Source organism: Haliaeetus albicilla, chromosome 5 (genome assembly GCF_947461875.1).
Source record: "Haliaeetus albicilla chromosome 5, bHalAlb1.1, whole genome shotgun sequence".
NCBI lineage: Eukaryota > Metazoa > Chordata > Aves > Accipitriformes > Accipitridae > Haliaeetus > Haliaeetus albicilla.
The window spans coordinates 9,760,163-9,777,027 of record NC_091487.1 but is presented as its reverse complement, the minus strand read 5'-3'; the positions used below and the strand labels follow the sequence as shown (position 1 = coordinate 9,777,027).

At 48.0% G+C, this 16,865-nt stretch overlaps 1 protein-coding gene across 3 annotated transcripts in view; it reads right to left on the bottom strand.

Moving 5' to 3' along the window:
- The window catches only part of JAG2 (jagged canonical Notch ligand 2), a 72,889-nt gene extending 59,361 nt beyond the window's left edge, over positions 1-13,528 (bottom strand). For all 3 annotated transcript variants that reach the window (XM_069783274.1, XM_069783276.1, XM_069783275.1), the window contains exons 1-2: positions 13,175-13,528; positions 12,541-12,864 (exon numbers count right to left, since the gene is read on the bottom strand). In XM_069783274.1, the coding sequence (XP_069639375.1) occupies positions 12,541-12,864; positions 13,175-13,528 (678 nt within the window). The remainder of the gene's footprint in view (positions 1-12,540; positions 12,865-13,174) is intronic.
- Positions 13,529-16,865: the final 3,337 nt, after the last annotated feature.

The following is a 16,865-nucleotide window of genomic DNA, read 5'->3' as shown; positions in this document are numbered from 1 at the left end:
CCAGAGTTTAGCTGTGAAAAAACTAAGTTTATAAACATGTTCCTGAAACAAATGCTTGTATCATATTCCAGCAGCAAGACTGAATCTTCTGAACAGTACTTTGTGGCTACAGTAAAACTTTATCACGTTTGCAGCACCAACCATTACGTTGTATTTAATTACTATTGAAAATGAACTGCTTACAGCAGCAAATAAACACAGCATACAACAGTATATGTAGCCTACAATTCCAAGGTACCTATTTGAATATATGACAACCAAGACTTGATCAATCCCACCATAACAAAGCAGCATCAGAACTTTAATATCAAATAATATCTTTCAGATTAATGTGAACTGGAGTGGATCTGGTATAGCTTTGTATTATTACAAATCAGACAAAATCCACAAATCGGCAGGCCTTTAGCAGGAAAGCTTTGTAACAAGTGTAGCAAGGTACAGGGAACAACCTCTGAAAGCAGGCACTTGCCCTGTAAATTTAGTCTAAGTGAGTGAATTAAGAGTGCTTCTCTATTTTTTTTCCCTTCTCCCGTTGACATGGATCTGGAAGCTATGAAAGGGAGATTATCTCAGCAGGTCAATTTCATTTCATTGCTGACTCCTAGTTACTTCTCTGGTGGGTACCAATGTTACAGCTTTCCTCGTAAGGATGAATATCAATGGAGAACAGAATGAAGCCACATAAAGTAAGCTAACATTAAAAAAACATCGAAACTAATTCTACTAGTCCAAAGCTGGACTCGTAACTCAAGCATGTGTACTAGTGAATACTTTCCAGCTTCTTTAGTACTTCATTTGCCAATGACTCTTCCGCTGTTCTGTCTTCTCCAGACTCCTTGGCCAGCTGAAGTTTCACAGACTACCAAATCTTGAAAATTCATCCTAAGGGCTTAGGGAAAAATAAATTATCACTGATAGCAAGCTGCGACAAGTCAAGACTATCTTCTCCTGCCAGTTAAAGCTTATTTTATTTACCTTTCATTTGCGGTGATCTGGGAGTAGATATGAACAGCTTGAGAAGATCTGTGATATGCAACAGTTTGTTCTTCTGCCTAAGCCCTGTGACAATTATGTTCTGACAGTCCACAGTTTAAGTCCAGGACATGCAGTGTTAGAAAAAAGGGGTCTGAATTCTGGAAATCAACCTCTGAAGAATTGCCACCAGCTACGTTTGAGCAACCACTTTACCCTTCACCTCTTACAAAGCAGGAGGAGATGTGAAGTGACTACAAGCTATAAACCATACAACCCTGAAGTTATCACAGCTTAACAGCAAACATCAGAAGGCACTGTAGGAACACTAAATATTTGACAACCAACATCTTAAGTGTGTATGCAAGTCTAAACATTTCAGTTTCTCTACTTCCTTCCCTTCCTCACTTTCTGATAGAAGCAAGAACTAGTCTGTGTGGATGAATCATGGAAACAATACTCTGTTCAACAAAGGTCTCCAACAGCCAAATACAACACTAAAACATTTTGGGCCTATATATAAACATATGGTTTAAATAACAGTTTATAACCAACACAGGAGGTGCTATCAGCTCATTGTTGTGTACAAAAAAAACAGTCATTAGTGAGGGGCAGCAGATGGTTATACTTGCTCTTAATAGTCCAAGTAAACATGGTCTGACTTCTAGACTTTGCTGATCACATGCAGCTAGTTACAGGAAAAACTCCATGTTGCGATATAAGGAAAAATCATGTTGTCATAACATAAAAGAGAATTAGAACTGTAAAAAGCACCCCCAAAAAATTTTTTTGTACGTGGTATAAAAGGAAGGAACTGCCACCAAATCTATTGAGCAGCAGCACAGGTTACCAGACCAGTGCTATTAAAATTGTCCTCAGTCAATAAGAAGAACAGTAAACGGTACCATGCCATGGTTTAACCCCAGCTGGCAACTAAGCACCACATATCTGCTTGCTCACTGCCCCCAGTAGGACAGGGTAGAGAATCAGAAAAGTAGAAGTGAGAAAACTCCTTGGTTGAGACAAAGACAGTTTAATAGGTAAAGCAAAAGCCGCACACACAAGCAAAGCAAAACAAGGAATTCATTCCCCACTTCCCATGGGCAGGCAGGTGTTCAGCCATCTCCAGGAAAGCAGGGCTCCATCATGCACAAGGGTGACTTGGGAAGACAAATGCCATCACTCTGAATGTCCCCTCCTTCTTCCCCCATCTTTGTATGCTGAGCATGACATCATATGGTCTGGAATATCCCTTTGGTCAGTTGGGGCCAGCTGTCCCAGCTGTGTCCCCTCCCAACTTCTTGTGCACCCCCAGCCTCCTCGCTGGTAGGGTGGGCTGAGAAGCAGAAAAGGCCTTGGCTCTGCGTAAGGACTGCTCAGCAATAACTAAAACATCCCTGTATTATCAACAGTTTTCAGCATAAATCCAAAGCATAGGCCCATACTAGTTACTATGAAGAAAATTAACTCTATCCCAGCCAAAATCAGCACATACCAAAAACTGCACACCCTAAAAAACTTCTACTCCAGTCTTGATTGGAGCAGATCAATAATTAAGGTACTTACATATTTCTGAACTTTCTGCTTAAAGCACATCAGTCAAGCCTTCCAAGTGTGAACATGCTCCCTAATTAGAACTTAAGTTCTCCAGGAGGAATCCCAGACCTTTAACACTAGAAGTGTAGATTGTGTTTTAAGGTAGACATTTCAACTTTACAATGCTATAAACAGAATTATACATATTCAGGGAAAAAAAGAGACTGAAAGAGTCCTATGTGATGTTTTAGGTTAACTACCAGCTCATATGATATTTCACTACAATTTGCATGTACAGAACTGCTTCAGAAGGAGTAAGGAAAGCTAGCTCTACCTGAAACTAGCATTTTCTACCAATTGTGGGATACTGCATCAATAGAAATATCGCCTACTCACTGAAAGTCCGAAAACATAAAATTTATCCAGTTTGAACGTTAGATGCTTGAAGTTACTTATGCTGGTATGTTCAGAGTACTAGAAAGCATAGGAGAGACTACAGACCTAGTGGACTATCTGGAAGTAGAAGAGGCATTGCTAGAACAGTTTAAGTGTAATAATAATCAGAAAGCAATGTACTGAACAAAAACCACCAGAACACATCCTGCTGGGAACAAAATATATATAATTAGGACTTTCAAGCCCAAAGCAGGACGTAAACAGATTGCAGTTTACGTACTAATATCCAGTCTTATCTCAGATTTAAAAAAAAAAAACAAACCAAAAAAACTTCAGAGAATGAGCACCTGTGCATCTGTCCAAGGGGCATATAATTGGTTACTCAAGGACTATTAGGCTGTTTCTTAGCAACCTCTGCAAGCTCTAATCAAGTAAGACTAAGATTGTCATTTAGCCTTGAAATGCCTTGCCCCTTCCACGTAATACTGCATTCTAAGTGCTACTGAGGAGCAGTTGTTTCAACCACAGATAAAAAATCCATGTTTACTACATGTTTCAGCTGAGAGTTCCTCTTAGCACTTGCTATCAGAGTATCTTCATGTCAAATATGCTTTTCACACTTTATTTAGTATCTGAAACAGCAATTAATAAAATAAACCTTGACATTTCCTCCTTTTTATACAAAATAAAGGCTAACTACAACTCTAAAAAAATGACCTTGGAAATAAAGTTTAATAAATGAGCATAAGCTATAGACCAACTCTTAAAACAAGATCTTAAAACAGTAAAGCATTCTGCAAATGTAATTGCAAGAAAAAAATATCAAAAGCAGCAGTTGAGACATTTCAAGGAAATAGCAAGCATTTATCTCAGAGCTGGATGACATGTAAATCTGTGGTGATGCTGAAATGTATCCACGATGTTGCACACATTGGATTTCTAAAACCAAGTATCATTCAGCAAAACTCTGGTAAAAGACCAGGAAAAAAAAAGCCAAAAGAATAAAAGTAATTGAAAAATAAACTCATCTGTTCAGTCCTAGTCTAGCTTCATTGTTCATCTATAATATCAACAGACATATGATAGTCTCCACTTAAGACAGCAGTCTTAGTTTTACATAGAGTATTTTTCCTTATACAGTAAGCAAAGGCGCCAAAAGTCTATGGCTCCATCAGGTATGGCCACTCCTCCCTGACTCAAGATGATCTACACAAAAGCCATCACACAGCTCTCTCCAGCTTTCTGCCTCCTGACAGGTCTCCTTGGGTGTACAGCAGGGGAAGGCAGCAGCTCTAAGAGGGTCCCACCACCCCATGGGAGGCAAAAGTTCTGCAGGTGCCCAATATGACCTAGCACAGATGGTCTTAGCCATCTATACTGGTTCATTCCCCAACCCTGGGGGCAGGGGAAGGGGAAAGCAGTCAGGCTACATGTTCACCTCCTGCTCACACGACAGCTTGACATGCAGCTCAAAAGCCACCAACTGGATATGGCAGACAGTACTGCCAGTGGTCATCTCTGGCCAAAGACCAATCAATTTTAGACACCCACTAACCAGAAGCCAGAGCAGCTTTCTAGCAAGAAGCCCAAAGGCATATCACAGTGCTGAAGAGGAAGAGAATGATGGACTTACTGCCAAGGAACAGTAGCAACTATCCTTTGGGTAAGCATCTGGCTAAGCATTAAGGAGCCACAACCAATGCCAGTATACCCTTATTCCTCACTCCTTGAAGTAGCCTCTCTCCTTCCAAATTGCTGCTCCCAAGCTTCTTCCAGACCAGAGGATTACTAGCAGCTAGAATTGGAGGACCAAGGGAAAGTAAATTGATGTGCTACCAGGAAAGTGACCCTCCCTTTTAGTCCCTTCAGTAGGCTGAGAAGCTCTGAAATAGAACAAGCAATGCAAATAGGACCCACACAGAGTTGACAAAACATTGGACTTGTTTTCAGAAGAGGAGGGAGGGAAGCTTTCAGGCACAGAGTAATTTAAAGCTTCTGCAGGTGACTATACAATGCAATCATAGCTGCTTCATGAACTTAACAGAGTAGTTTCTAAAATATGTTCACAGCATGTATTTCAGAGCCAACACTCGCACCAAGAAACACATAGGAAAAACAAGTGAAGGAGTCAGACTACACAGAAAGGATGAATTCCACTCATCTCACCTACACATAGTGTGACTTGATAGCATTGCTCAAGTGGGGCCACACAACCACCAGCCCACAATGACAGCACAAACAAAAGTAATTTTAAAAGTTAAAAAAAAAATCATCATTTACCTTGCACATCTGTCTCAAACACAATCCTTCTCATAGAAGAAAAACTGTCATTAATCAATTGCCACAAAAACAGACTAAAAATGCACTACACCATTTTTGGCATTTTTTTCATGCAGAAAGCATAGCTGTTTCACATCATTTATTGTTTGACAGAAGCTTAATTTTTTGCAGCTTTTGTGCTGACAAACAGCGAACTCTAATAGTAACTCAAGGCAAGCTGGACTTATACAAGGAATACAAGCAGTAGCATCAAACACAGAAGGCAGCTTTTACAACACAAAGCTTCTCAACATCTACACCAACAGATTTCCTTGAACTTCACAGGATCACTCAGAAAGTCTACAATACAGTGGGAACACGGCCCAACCAGGCCAAACATCACAAGTCTGATATAAACACAACCAATTATGGTTTTACCCCAACCAACTACTACGTTAAAGATAAATCTGATTGTTTAAGATTAAAGCTACAAGTAGTCATGTCTTTAGCAGACCTTTCATATGCAGGTTGTTGGGGTTTTGTTTTGTTTTGGTTTTTTTTTGAGAAAATAGTGTTTGAAACATCTTCAAACAGCCCAAAGACAGTGCTCTGAAGCCTCCATCACATTGCGGTGAATCAAACATGCTGTTTCTACCTTGCCCTCTTCTCTAGCTCACATCCTCTAGTGTGAGAGTAATCCTGACTACTTCAATACCTATTCCATTTTCAGACAAAGATTTAATGCCTGCACCAGCTGTGTGGCTAAGAGTATAGCATTTCACTGATAGGCTGGCTGCAGCACCTTCTGGAATAAAGATTAGAAAGTTGACAAGAGGTGTCTAAGCATACCACTCTCACTGTCTGGGAGGTAAGGTTATTTGTCTGCAAGTTTTGAGTTCAGCCAGTGTTTCTAATAAATAAGTGTTTATTTAAGGAAACTTTCAAGGAGTATAAATAGAAGTGTTCTTTACTATCTGACCATCTCTGTGACATTCAACCCCCCCACCAGAACTTTAAGGTATAAAAGCTTAAATAGTTAGCAGAATACTGTCCTCTGAGGCGTATTTATTTCAAAGACTTAAGAAATTCTAGATTTAGTGACATCAATGTATGAAAGATTAAAAGTGCAAATAACATTTCTGCTTAAAATTAGAAGACAGATTTTCTATAGTTACATGAAACTTAAGTCTTTAGGCTTTCTATTCTGGGCAAGCTGCAAATAGTTGCTGGCACACACAGCATGCCAATAATAAATCCCTTTTTCAAAGAGTGATTCTGAAGTGCTCACCATTAAGGCCTTGATTCTTTTTTAGAGGTGACACCTGCAGCTGCTATTGAAATCAACTGGAGTTGTCACTACCCAGCATGGCTAAAGTCAGTCTCTAAAAATTTTAATCACCTGACTATCTTCTTTTACAAAAGAGTATAACAAAACCTGCAAGCTACTCTTTGCATTTGTGTAACATGAAACTAAAGGGATATCATTTGAATAATAAACCATTCCCCCAACCTCAACCTTTCATTTCTGATCAAAAAAGTTTGAAGGCAAATACAGTACTGAGCAGGTGAAAGCATAGAATTCCCTGATCTACTTCCCCAAGACTGAGGAAACATGGATCCATGTTTTCTGATCCACAATACATCTGTCCATGAATTGCAACAGGGATGGGAAGGCTTTATGAGCACAAGGGCTGCAGGTGTTTTGTCAAAATAAGAAACAGTTTGGCATGCTAGTTACCACAGCAGCCCTAGCATCTACTGACAAGCCAATCAGGTAGAGTTAGTAAGCAAGCAGCAAGCTTGGGGCAGGGGGGGGAAAAAGTGGTCAAGTATTAAAAAGGAAGCTTTGTGCTATCAGCAGAGCCTTCCACCTGGGGAAAAGAGTTAGGCTGCTGGCAAATAAGACATTAAACATTTATGTAGTTCATCAATATATGGCTATCAACTACATTATTTTTTCCATGCTGACCTCCTCTGCTAACAAGGTGTGATGCATGAACATTATAACCCATCACTGTACAAGGTGAATTTTACATTTTGGCATGAGGTCTTGCTCTCACTTCTTATTGCCGCCCTCAGGCCTTGCTTGGGACCGTGTGTTTGCATGCAATTTTGTTTTTTAAAAAGGGAGTTTCAATGGAGCAAAGAACAACTATTTAGAGGTAAAGCTTGCTACGTATCTTGCACTTGAGGATGCTTCATTTGTGAACTTCTGATCTTTTTCATGAGAAAAGTTTACATACTGTTCCTCAGGTACAACTGTGGACAAGCACCTTTTTCAGTGCTAAATGGCCTAACTTTAATCTGCTTAATTTAAGCATATCTGTCACGATGGGCTGTCATTCAAGCTGACAGGATGCATGATTACCCTACCAGGGAGCAGAGAGTAATCTAATCCAGGATGTTTTCATTACAAAGCCTCAAGATCCTGATCAGAGAGTAGTGATGGCTGTGTTAAGACAGAAGGTAGACCAACTGTAGATCTACCAGCCAAACAAAAATAGACAAGAACATTTCCGACAGTCAGGCTATCTAGTTCCCTACAGGCACCAAGGATCCCAGATAACATGCTTCAGGGCTAGATGCCTTCCAGGGCCTAACCGCCTTCAGTTTTCAAATTAGAAGGATTGATAGAGCTTGATGCAGAATTCTATAGTGAAGTAGACAACATCTGAAAGTGCCAAGCAGAACACTGTACCCATTAAGTAATAAAAGCTATAAAGTCAAGTATTCCTCCTCAGGTTTTGGTGGGGGATGAGAGGGGTGCTCTCTAAGAAATTCATTATTTACTGCTGCAGCCAAGTTACCCTCTCAACAGCTCTACATATTTGATGGTTCATACTCCTGTGTATGTTTTAGATCAAGATGAACCCTTCCAGGTATTTGGATGAGACTCACATATGGACTGCACATGGATTAAACTCACACAGAGTCTGGATATTCAGTGTATATACTTTCACACATTTTTATCTACCTGAAAGTTAACAATACTTTGGAAGTTTAGAGAGAGGTGCTACAATCACACCCTAAATAGGAAAAACTTAAGATCAGTGCTTACAAAAACAATAAATTAGTTGCCCACATTCTAGTGTGGAAGGTACCCCCTACCCAAGCAAGTTGCCGAGGGCTGCCTGAACCTCTACTACCCCTTCTTCAGATAGGTACACAGAGTCCTAGCAGAGCACCAAGGAAAGAGAAGTGAAATTGCTTGTTTCTGCTACTTATCCCCAAGGCCCTGAACTCTGAAGTTCACCTGTGGCATTCAGAGTACAGTGTACTCGCATGTATACTGCACTGTCAGTCACACTAGAATCTCAAAAACAGAGGGGCTGAAAGGAGATAATGATGCATACTGTAATACATGATTTCAACATCCACAACTAGTCAGAACAATTCTTCCATATGACTAATTAACTGAAGTAATGGATGCCATACCAATATTTATGGTGCAGAAAAAGCTGTGAATTCCCCGAGGGAAGGAACAGGGTGGAGGGAAAAACCACACACACACAACTCCATTTCATGCCATCTTGCAAAGGAGTATGAAAAATGGTTCCACATAACCCATCACAGCAGCATGCCTGTAACATTAAAACATCGTCTTCAGAAGCAGCCTTCAATTAAACCCAAATCTAAAACTCTGCCAGTAACCTAACTGTTATTGATAAATATTGCCGTGCAAGGTATTTCTGAAGCTTCAGCGTCTGAACAAAGAGCTTTGTGCTAGGAAAAAAAAAAAATGCTCAAGACCAATGAGCCTAAACTGTGTAAGTGATCAGAATCGATTCTCCAAAACTACTTGAATTCTTCTGTCTTTTTTGTTTTACAAGTTGCACATAAATTTTAGTTGCATCATTTGTTTGTTAACAATCCCAAATGAGCATTAAGCTTCAAGTTTTACAGCAGGAGGCAAAGAAAAAAAATGTGAGGTAGGTGGGTGAAGAAGACAGCTGTATTGTTCTAGCTGTTCCTCAGCCTCTCCCACTGCCAGATTTCTGTGGATGATGTATCCCAAGGTAGCAATTTTAAGAACTTTTTGGCAATATCCCAAGCTCCTCTTGCAAATCAGAGATCAGACTAATGATATTAAAAAAAGACAGGAAATAGGAATAAACTGGATAAATGACACTGTATCAAACAGTGGAAATCACTGAACTCTGGTACTGCAGCTTTACAGAAGAGACACTTGTCCAAATCTCACCGTAAAATTTTACTATGTAAAATTAAAAAAGAAAAAAAAAATCAGGATAACAAAACCAAGGCCAAAAACCACCTTTCAAGATACTACTTGCCTTACAGCTACTGGTAGCTCAGGACACTGCAATATCAAACAGACATCAAGAAAACCTCCCTCGAGCAATTTATACATTAATACGTTAGTCTCCTTAAGCAAGGGAGTTACCATTAAGATGAGGTTCAGTAAGAAGCCCACATATACCAATGCTGGCTGTCATTAGGGTTGGATTTCTCAGTCTTAAAAATCTAATCTAGAACTACTGAAATAAGTCCTTTGCTCACTCCAAATTTGTTTCATAAGTGAAAGACACAATTTCTGATTCTCTTCAGTGTTATCCCTTCCCAGCATATTCAGTAAAGGAACATTCGTTTCATTACTGTTGCATAGCAAAAAAACCCCAGGTCATATGAAAAGACTATGTCCGTATTGTTGTTTCTTGTTTGCAAACTTGAGTAGAGAGAGAGTATTATTTGAGAATAATTTTGAAATTACCCCAAAGAGTTGAAACCTAACCCAGGAACTCAATCTACTTAAAACCCCCTTGTGTTAAACTAGTACTACAATTAAGCCTCTCCTTGCAGACTCTATACAGCTTATGTACAGTTGTGACAAAGATGCTGCGTTCCCCACCAACAGACTGAATGTCCAGAGTTCAAGACGTAACTACAACATACAGGAGGGACTTCTTTCCGTAAGCGCATCCACGGACTGCAATACAGGGACTGTTTTTAAAAGTACAACTACTCCACAACTTATTTTTAGAATCGAGGGTGGGCAGGGAGAATATTCTGTAAACCTTCCAAAAATCAGCCGGCCGCCCACTAAACTGCAGTAGCACTGTTTAAATAAGTTACAGGCTGCTTTGCAACAGCTGCAAAAAAACAGCGGAAAGACAGACCAAAGACTTCAAGTCCTTTAAAACGCTGGAGGCAAGGATATAAGAAACAGCAGCAGGCACAGTACTACATGCTAGAGACGCTGTGGTAATTTACCTGCAAGAGGTAGGTCAAACAGGCTTTTCTTAAGACTTGATGAGCATAGAACAACAATATCCGGCAGCTGCAAGGTAGGAATGTGCTTATTCCAACAGAGAAAAACCAAAGAAGGCTGGGCTTAGGGACCTGCATTGTAAGGATTATCAAGCTCTCCTCTTGTTTCAAGTAGCAATGCTAGAAACTGGCAAAATAAAAGCATGAGTTAAGTTGCCTTTACTCCCTCATGCAGATAACATACGAAGTTTGAGGTGCTAATGTTACTGAAATCTCCTACCGAAGAGTTTATGATTTCATCAAGCCTGTATTAAACGGTCAATAAAGAGGAGAAAGACTCTTAATTTTCCCTTTGATCTTATAACTTAAAAGCAGAGTTCCAAATACCCTGTTTTTATGGTATTGGCTATACCTGCTAACAGGAACCTCTCCGCATTCAACAGGTTACAGGACTAATAAAGGCAAACCACCCCAACTTGGCAACCAGAACGTAAATGCCTCTGTGCAGAGAAATTTATCGGTTGTACCACTTTTTTAGCCATCTAAGTCCAGTAAAACTCCTACTTTCAAACAGCAGTCAGTTCTTAATTTGAGGTAGGTGACCATCAGGCTGGAAGGCCCCTGGCAGCACAGAAAGTTAAGAGATTTACGTGGACTAGTTTCCTTCAGCACAAAACACAAGCAAGCAGTTTTGCCCCTGACCATTCCTAGCAGCGGTTTTCCAAGTGACAAAGATCCCGCGAGGTACGTATCTCAAGAGGTCGGTGAGGGCCATTTCATCTGTTAGTCACCAGGTGCCAAACCCGATCTGCAGGTACCGGGGCTTCCGATACTCATCTCCCTCCCGAGCTAGGGCACCGCACCATCCCCATTCCTCAGCGCCTCACAGCTTGCCAGCTTCCACCCCGTGGCCCACTTGGAAGGGCCGAGAGCAACAGCTGTGAAACTCCCGGCAGGATCCTACCTGCCTGCAGACGGGCAGGAAGCCCGGCCTTTCCTCCCGCCCCAGCACCGGCCCCTCTCCGAACCCCGCGCCCCCGAAAAGCAGAAGGACGGGGACGGGCCTTGGCCTGCGGCCCCCGCGGATGCGGCCCCTGGGCCGGGCGCCGCACGGGGAGGTGGGGGCTGAGGGAACGGATTGAGGGGGGGGTGTCACAGAAAAACCCCGAGATCCCGAGGGGAGGGACGGGGGCAGCGCCGGGGTCTCGCACGCCGCCACGCAGCCGAGCCACGGATCCGGTTTCCGACGGGATCCAGAGCAGGGCTGCGCTTCGGACGCTCCCTCCCGATTCGTGCCCCCGGAAGGGGGGGGGGGGGCAGCTCCCGCCTCCCTTCGCCACCCGGGTGTGTGTGTGTGTGTGCGGGGCGGGGGGGTCTCGCAGCGCTTGGGACGCGGGAGGCCCCCGCCGCGGCCCCCGCCTCAGCCCCTCACACCCGGCGGAGGCGGCTCCCGCCCTTCCGAGCCCCGCGCGCCACCGCCGCGCGGCCCCGCCCGCGGCCCCCAGGAGGGGCGGCAGACTCGCGCCCTTCGCGAGCCGCGGCACGCGCCCCGCGCCGCGCCCCCCCACCCCACCTGCGCCGCCCCGGCAGCGCCCCCTGCCGGGGGCAACCCCACGCTGCGCGGAGCCGCGGCCCCGGGGCGCGCTGCCGCCGTCGGGGTTCGGTTTTCGGGTGGGTTGGGGTTTTTTTGTTTGGTTGGGTTTTTTTGTTTTTTTGTTTTTTTTCCGCATTTATCGTTTTTCTTCTTCAGTGATTCGCGCAGCAGCCGCCGCGAGCCCCACCTGCAGCCTGTGCGGGAGCCCATCACGCCGTCACTCCGCCCCCCCCCCCCCCCCCCACCCCGCCGCCGGCCATTCCGCAGCCGCTCCCCGGCACCGGCACCCCCGGGCCGATCCCCGGCGAGGCTGTCGCGGTCGCCGTGCCCCCCCCCGCCCCGCACTCCCCTTTACCCTCCCGCCCGCCGTGCCCCGCAGCCCCCGGGAGGCGGCCGGCCCCGCCCGGGCAGCGCACCGGCGGCTCAGCCCGGCTTTCTAACGGGGGAGCGGGCAGCCGCTGCAGAACCGACGGGAGAAGCGGGGGCGGGGGGGGGACGACAAAAAAAAAAAAGGGGGGGGGGGGGGGGCGATAACGACAGCGCGATCATCTACCTACCGGCCACGCAAACTGAAAGGGAATAACAATCCTGCCCGTCTCGGGGGTTCTGCCTTGATGGGAGTATTTGTTGCTGTTCAAATAGAAAATATTTCCACCGAGAACGGGGGTAGATCCGAATCCGTAGTTGCAGGGTCCGACCGGCGTGATCTTGGCCTGATATTCCTTGAGGCAGACTTTCACGTAAGTGTCGCACTCGTCCCGGGTACAGTCCAGGTTCTGGGGGCTTTTCATGCCATCGCAGCATTCCCCATTGAACAACTCGCCGTTTACATTCCGCACCGAGTTAAGCTGCAGCTCGAAATAGCCCGTGGACCGGGACACCTAAAAATAAAAATCAAAGGGGAGACAGCCTCGTTACTACCGCGGCCGGGGGCAGCGCAGGGAGCGCGGGGCGGCGGCGGCGGCGAGGGGCTCCCCGCTTCCCACCCCCCCCCCAACCCACCCTCCAACTTTCGCCGGCTTCGGGTTTAACCCCGCGGCGGCGGCGCGGGTAGATACGAAGAGCCGCGGCGAGAAAACACCGTCTACGGAGAAACGGCGCAAGGTGGAAGGGGAGCGGGGAGGAGGAGGGAACGGCGGCGGCGGCGCCCCGCGGCCGGGAGCTGAGCACCCCCCCCACACACCCCCCTACCTGCACGCAGGAGGCGAGGAGGAGCAGCGCCAGGCCGAACGCGGCGGCGCGGGGGGCCCGGCTCCGCCGGCCGGCGCCCCGCATGCCTGCTGCTCCGCGCGGCCGCCTCAGAGGAGCCCGCCGAGCCCACCACCGGCCACGGACCGGCGGCCGCTCGCGGCATGGGCGGCGGGGGAGCCGCCCGCAGCGCGCCGGGGGGCGCAGGGCATGGGCTGCCGGCGGGGCCGCCCGGTGCGCTCCTCCGCCGCCGCCGCCGCCGCCGCTCCCCTCCCGCGGGCTCCGCTCGCCCTCTGTGCGCCTCGGCTCCGCGGACACCCAACAAGTAGGTGCCGGAGTGACAGCTTCATTACCCATTCGCCGCCGCTGCCGCCGCCTTCATATTAATGAGGGGGACGGCCCGGCCCCGCGGCCGGCGGGTGGGGCCAGCGCCGCTCCCGCCGCGGCTCTTAAAGGGCGGCGGGCGGCGGCGGCCCCCGCCCTCGCCCTGTCCTGCCTTGCCTTGCCCGGCTCTGCCCTGCCCTGCCCTGCCTTGCCCTGCCCCGCCGGCAGCGGGGGGGGTCCGCCAGCCCCCTAGGCGGTGGGGGACGGGGGGGAGCGCCCGACGGGCGTGGAGTGAAGCGCGAGTGGGGGGGGGCGCCCACGCGGGAGCCGGAGCGCCCGCAGCCGCGTGTGCCGCCACGGAGCAGCGCGCGGGGGGGGGGGCGTGCGCCCACGGATGAACGGCCGCGGGAGATGCGCACCCGCGGCTGTGGAGGAGCGCGGGGGGGGGGGGGGGCGCACATACAGGCAGGGATGGGCGCGAGTGGCGCAAGCGGCCAAGGAGATGTGCTTGGCGTGGGGGCACCCCGGGAACGTGGAAGCACGCGCCCACAGCTGTGGAGGAGCGAGCAGGGTGGGATCGGCCACAGCTGTGGAGGAGTAGTGTGCACTCACGGTCACGGGGGGCTGCGCTGGGTGGGAGTGCCCACAGCCGCGCAGGAGCACGGCGTGTGCAGACGTAGCTGCGGAGGAGAACGCGGTGTGGGATCATCCGCAGCAGCGGAAGAGCGTGCGTGGGGCATGCACCCGCAGCTGCGGAGGGGCGTATGGGGTGGGTGCACCCACGGCTGTAGAGGAACGCAGAGGGTGGGAGCGCCCACAGCCCCGGAGGAGAGCGTGGAACGTGTACGCCCAGAGCTGTGGAGGAGCACCCGTGGTGCCTGCACCCGTGGCCGTGGAGGAGCACGTGGGATGCGCGCCCCCGCGCTCACGTAGAAGCACAAAGGGTGCGTGCGCCCACAGCCGTGTAGGAGCTCACACGCGATCGCTTATGGAGTGCTCTCGGTGACATGTGTGCAGCACACAGAGCAGATGGCCAAGTGGTGGGATCATGTCCTCCTCCAGTGGTGGCTCAAGCAAGTATGAGAGTAACCGAGCAGAGATTTCTCCTTTAGTTTAAGCACCCTGTGATTTTGATCCCTGCTGACAACTATGAAAGCTATACATCCAGACAACTGCATGCTATGGATACGCTACCAAAGCCCAGATCCGCATTTAGGACCTAAGTTTCCCTTCTGTTTTTCTCCCTCCCCCCATTTAACTCTTTAGTACTGATCATGCACCGGAGTGGACAGTTGGAGAACAAACAGCTCGGAAATCAAAGGGCTGTCATGTTCCCCTCCACGGAAAACCTTTCACAGAGCTTCCCCCTGCCTTTTCAGTGCCCCGGCTGCCTCCCGTCCCTCCAGCAGCCAGCCGGCACGCTGCTCCTCTGCTATTCATGGCCAGCGTGCAGCTGCAGCTACTCTCCTAGGCTGACACAGCAGCAGCTGCTATATGTGTGCCAGCTGGCTAGCCGCTCTCCAAAATCCTCTTGTCCGCCCGCTCCCCTGCTTCCCCACCTACAGACCTGCTTCTCCTTCCCCACCCACGGCTCCCACTTGCCACGATCTGCTCCGGTTTCCTATCTCCCCGCTGTCCTGAGCCTACCCCTCTGCTGTCCTGATTCACCTTACCTGCTCTCCAGGAAGCATCCCTTACTTTCCCTCTCATCCCTCCTGAGCTCAAACGGGAGCTCTCTGAAGTGGAGCGGTGAATATTGCTTTTAATTATTTTGCGTGTCCTCTCTTTGAAACTGTGCCTCCCAACATAACTGCATTCAAGCATTTTTTTGGTTAAGATAACCTCTGGTATAACCACCTTTAGAAGGCGGCAAAGGGAAAGCAGGGGGAGCTGAGGGAGGGCCGGCACCTTGGTTTGAGGTATTTTCAAGTTGCCACGTTTTGCTAATCAGAAACTCTGCTGGGCCCATACCCTTGCCCAGCTGCACTGCTCGCTGGCTTCTAAATGGCCAGGCAAATGCTCTTCAGTTTTTAATTGCTTTTTCTGGTGGCTGAAGGGAAGGAGTTTCTTACACGAGCTTTCCGCATAATGATTATTTTGTGGTGGATGGCAGCCAAAATATTTTGCAAGACAGGTATTTTGTTTGCATGTATCATCATAAACAAACATAAAACCTCATAATCTACGTTCAGCATTGTGTGGTCAATATGCCTGTGGAGGAAGACATATATTTTTATCACCAAGCTAAGCAAATGTAATACAGAAGAAAGATGATCCAGCAATTGCAGCATATGCTCAGTCTCTACAGAGCCAAGCTCGGTTACCTGCTGTATCACAGAATTTCTTTGTTACCTTGAGTACACTGCATGCTCTTTTTGTGCTTTGGTTTCGCCTTTGTAAATATTCTGCAGTACTCAAAAACTCTGATGCCATTTTAAAATGCCTTTTCTCGCTGGAACCTGACTTCACAGCAGCAGAGAGGGGAGGTACAGCTATTTCCAGGCATTCTCTCTGCTCAGGGAAAATTTCATTTTATTCTTCTTGGTGCTGCAGCCCCATTTTCAGCCTGAACTCCTTAGTTCTCTCGCCATGGTTATTATTTCTCAAGTGCCATGGATTTTCACTCTATTCTTCTCCAGGTATGGAAAGTTGTTTCATTATAGTTATGCACAGATAGTGACGGTTTTCAGGAAGCTCAGCAAAAGTCTTTCTTAACATATGAGCTTTGAGCTTTTAAAAAAGCCCAGTGGCCAGATCTGGAGGTGAAAGCTGAGCAAGGCTAAGAGGAGCCGTCCCTCACAGCTTGGACAACCTGCATCAGACCGTCCCTGTGGGACCAACCCTGAAGGGGAACAGTCCAGCCTCCGGCACAGTCTCTGCCTTCCCACCGGGGCTGCCTCCCACTAGCATTTGGCGCGGGGGGGGGGGGGGTGAAGTTAGGTAAGATGAAAAGCCAAAGGTCCTGCGCAGTCCTTGGGGTGCCTTGGTCACTTCCAACGGGCCACCGAACTCTTCTGCGCCCAGGAGTGCGGTGGCAGGATTTTCCCCCCTCTTCCTTCAGCGTTTGCCAGGCTCTGGCCCCCAGCCGCAGGACAGCTCTCACCACCGGGCTTCCCTCGCTCTGAGCAAGCACGCTGGAGGCGCCCAGCTCCATAACTCATTCCCAATCAGCTGCACTCTCCAAGGCCTGCTCAAGGCCCCCGGCTGCCAAGTGTAATGTGTCTCCTCTTACACCCACACCTGCAGCCCAGCCTGCTGTCACCCAACCCGCCGCCTTTCCTGGCCGTCCTGCGTCTGGCTGCACCCTGCGCCGGCAGCCGTCCTTTCCCCAGTGGGTGAGGCTGGGACCTTTCCTTCCCCGCTGCGGGGT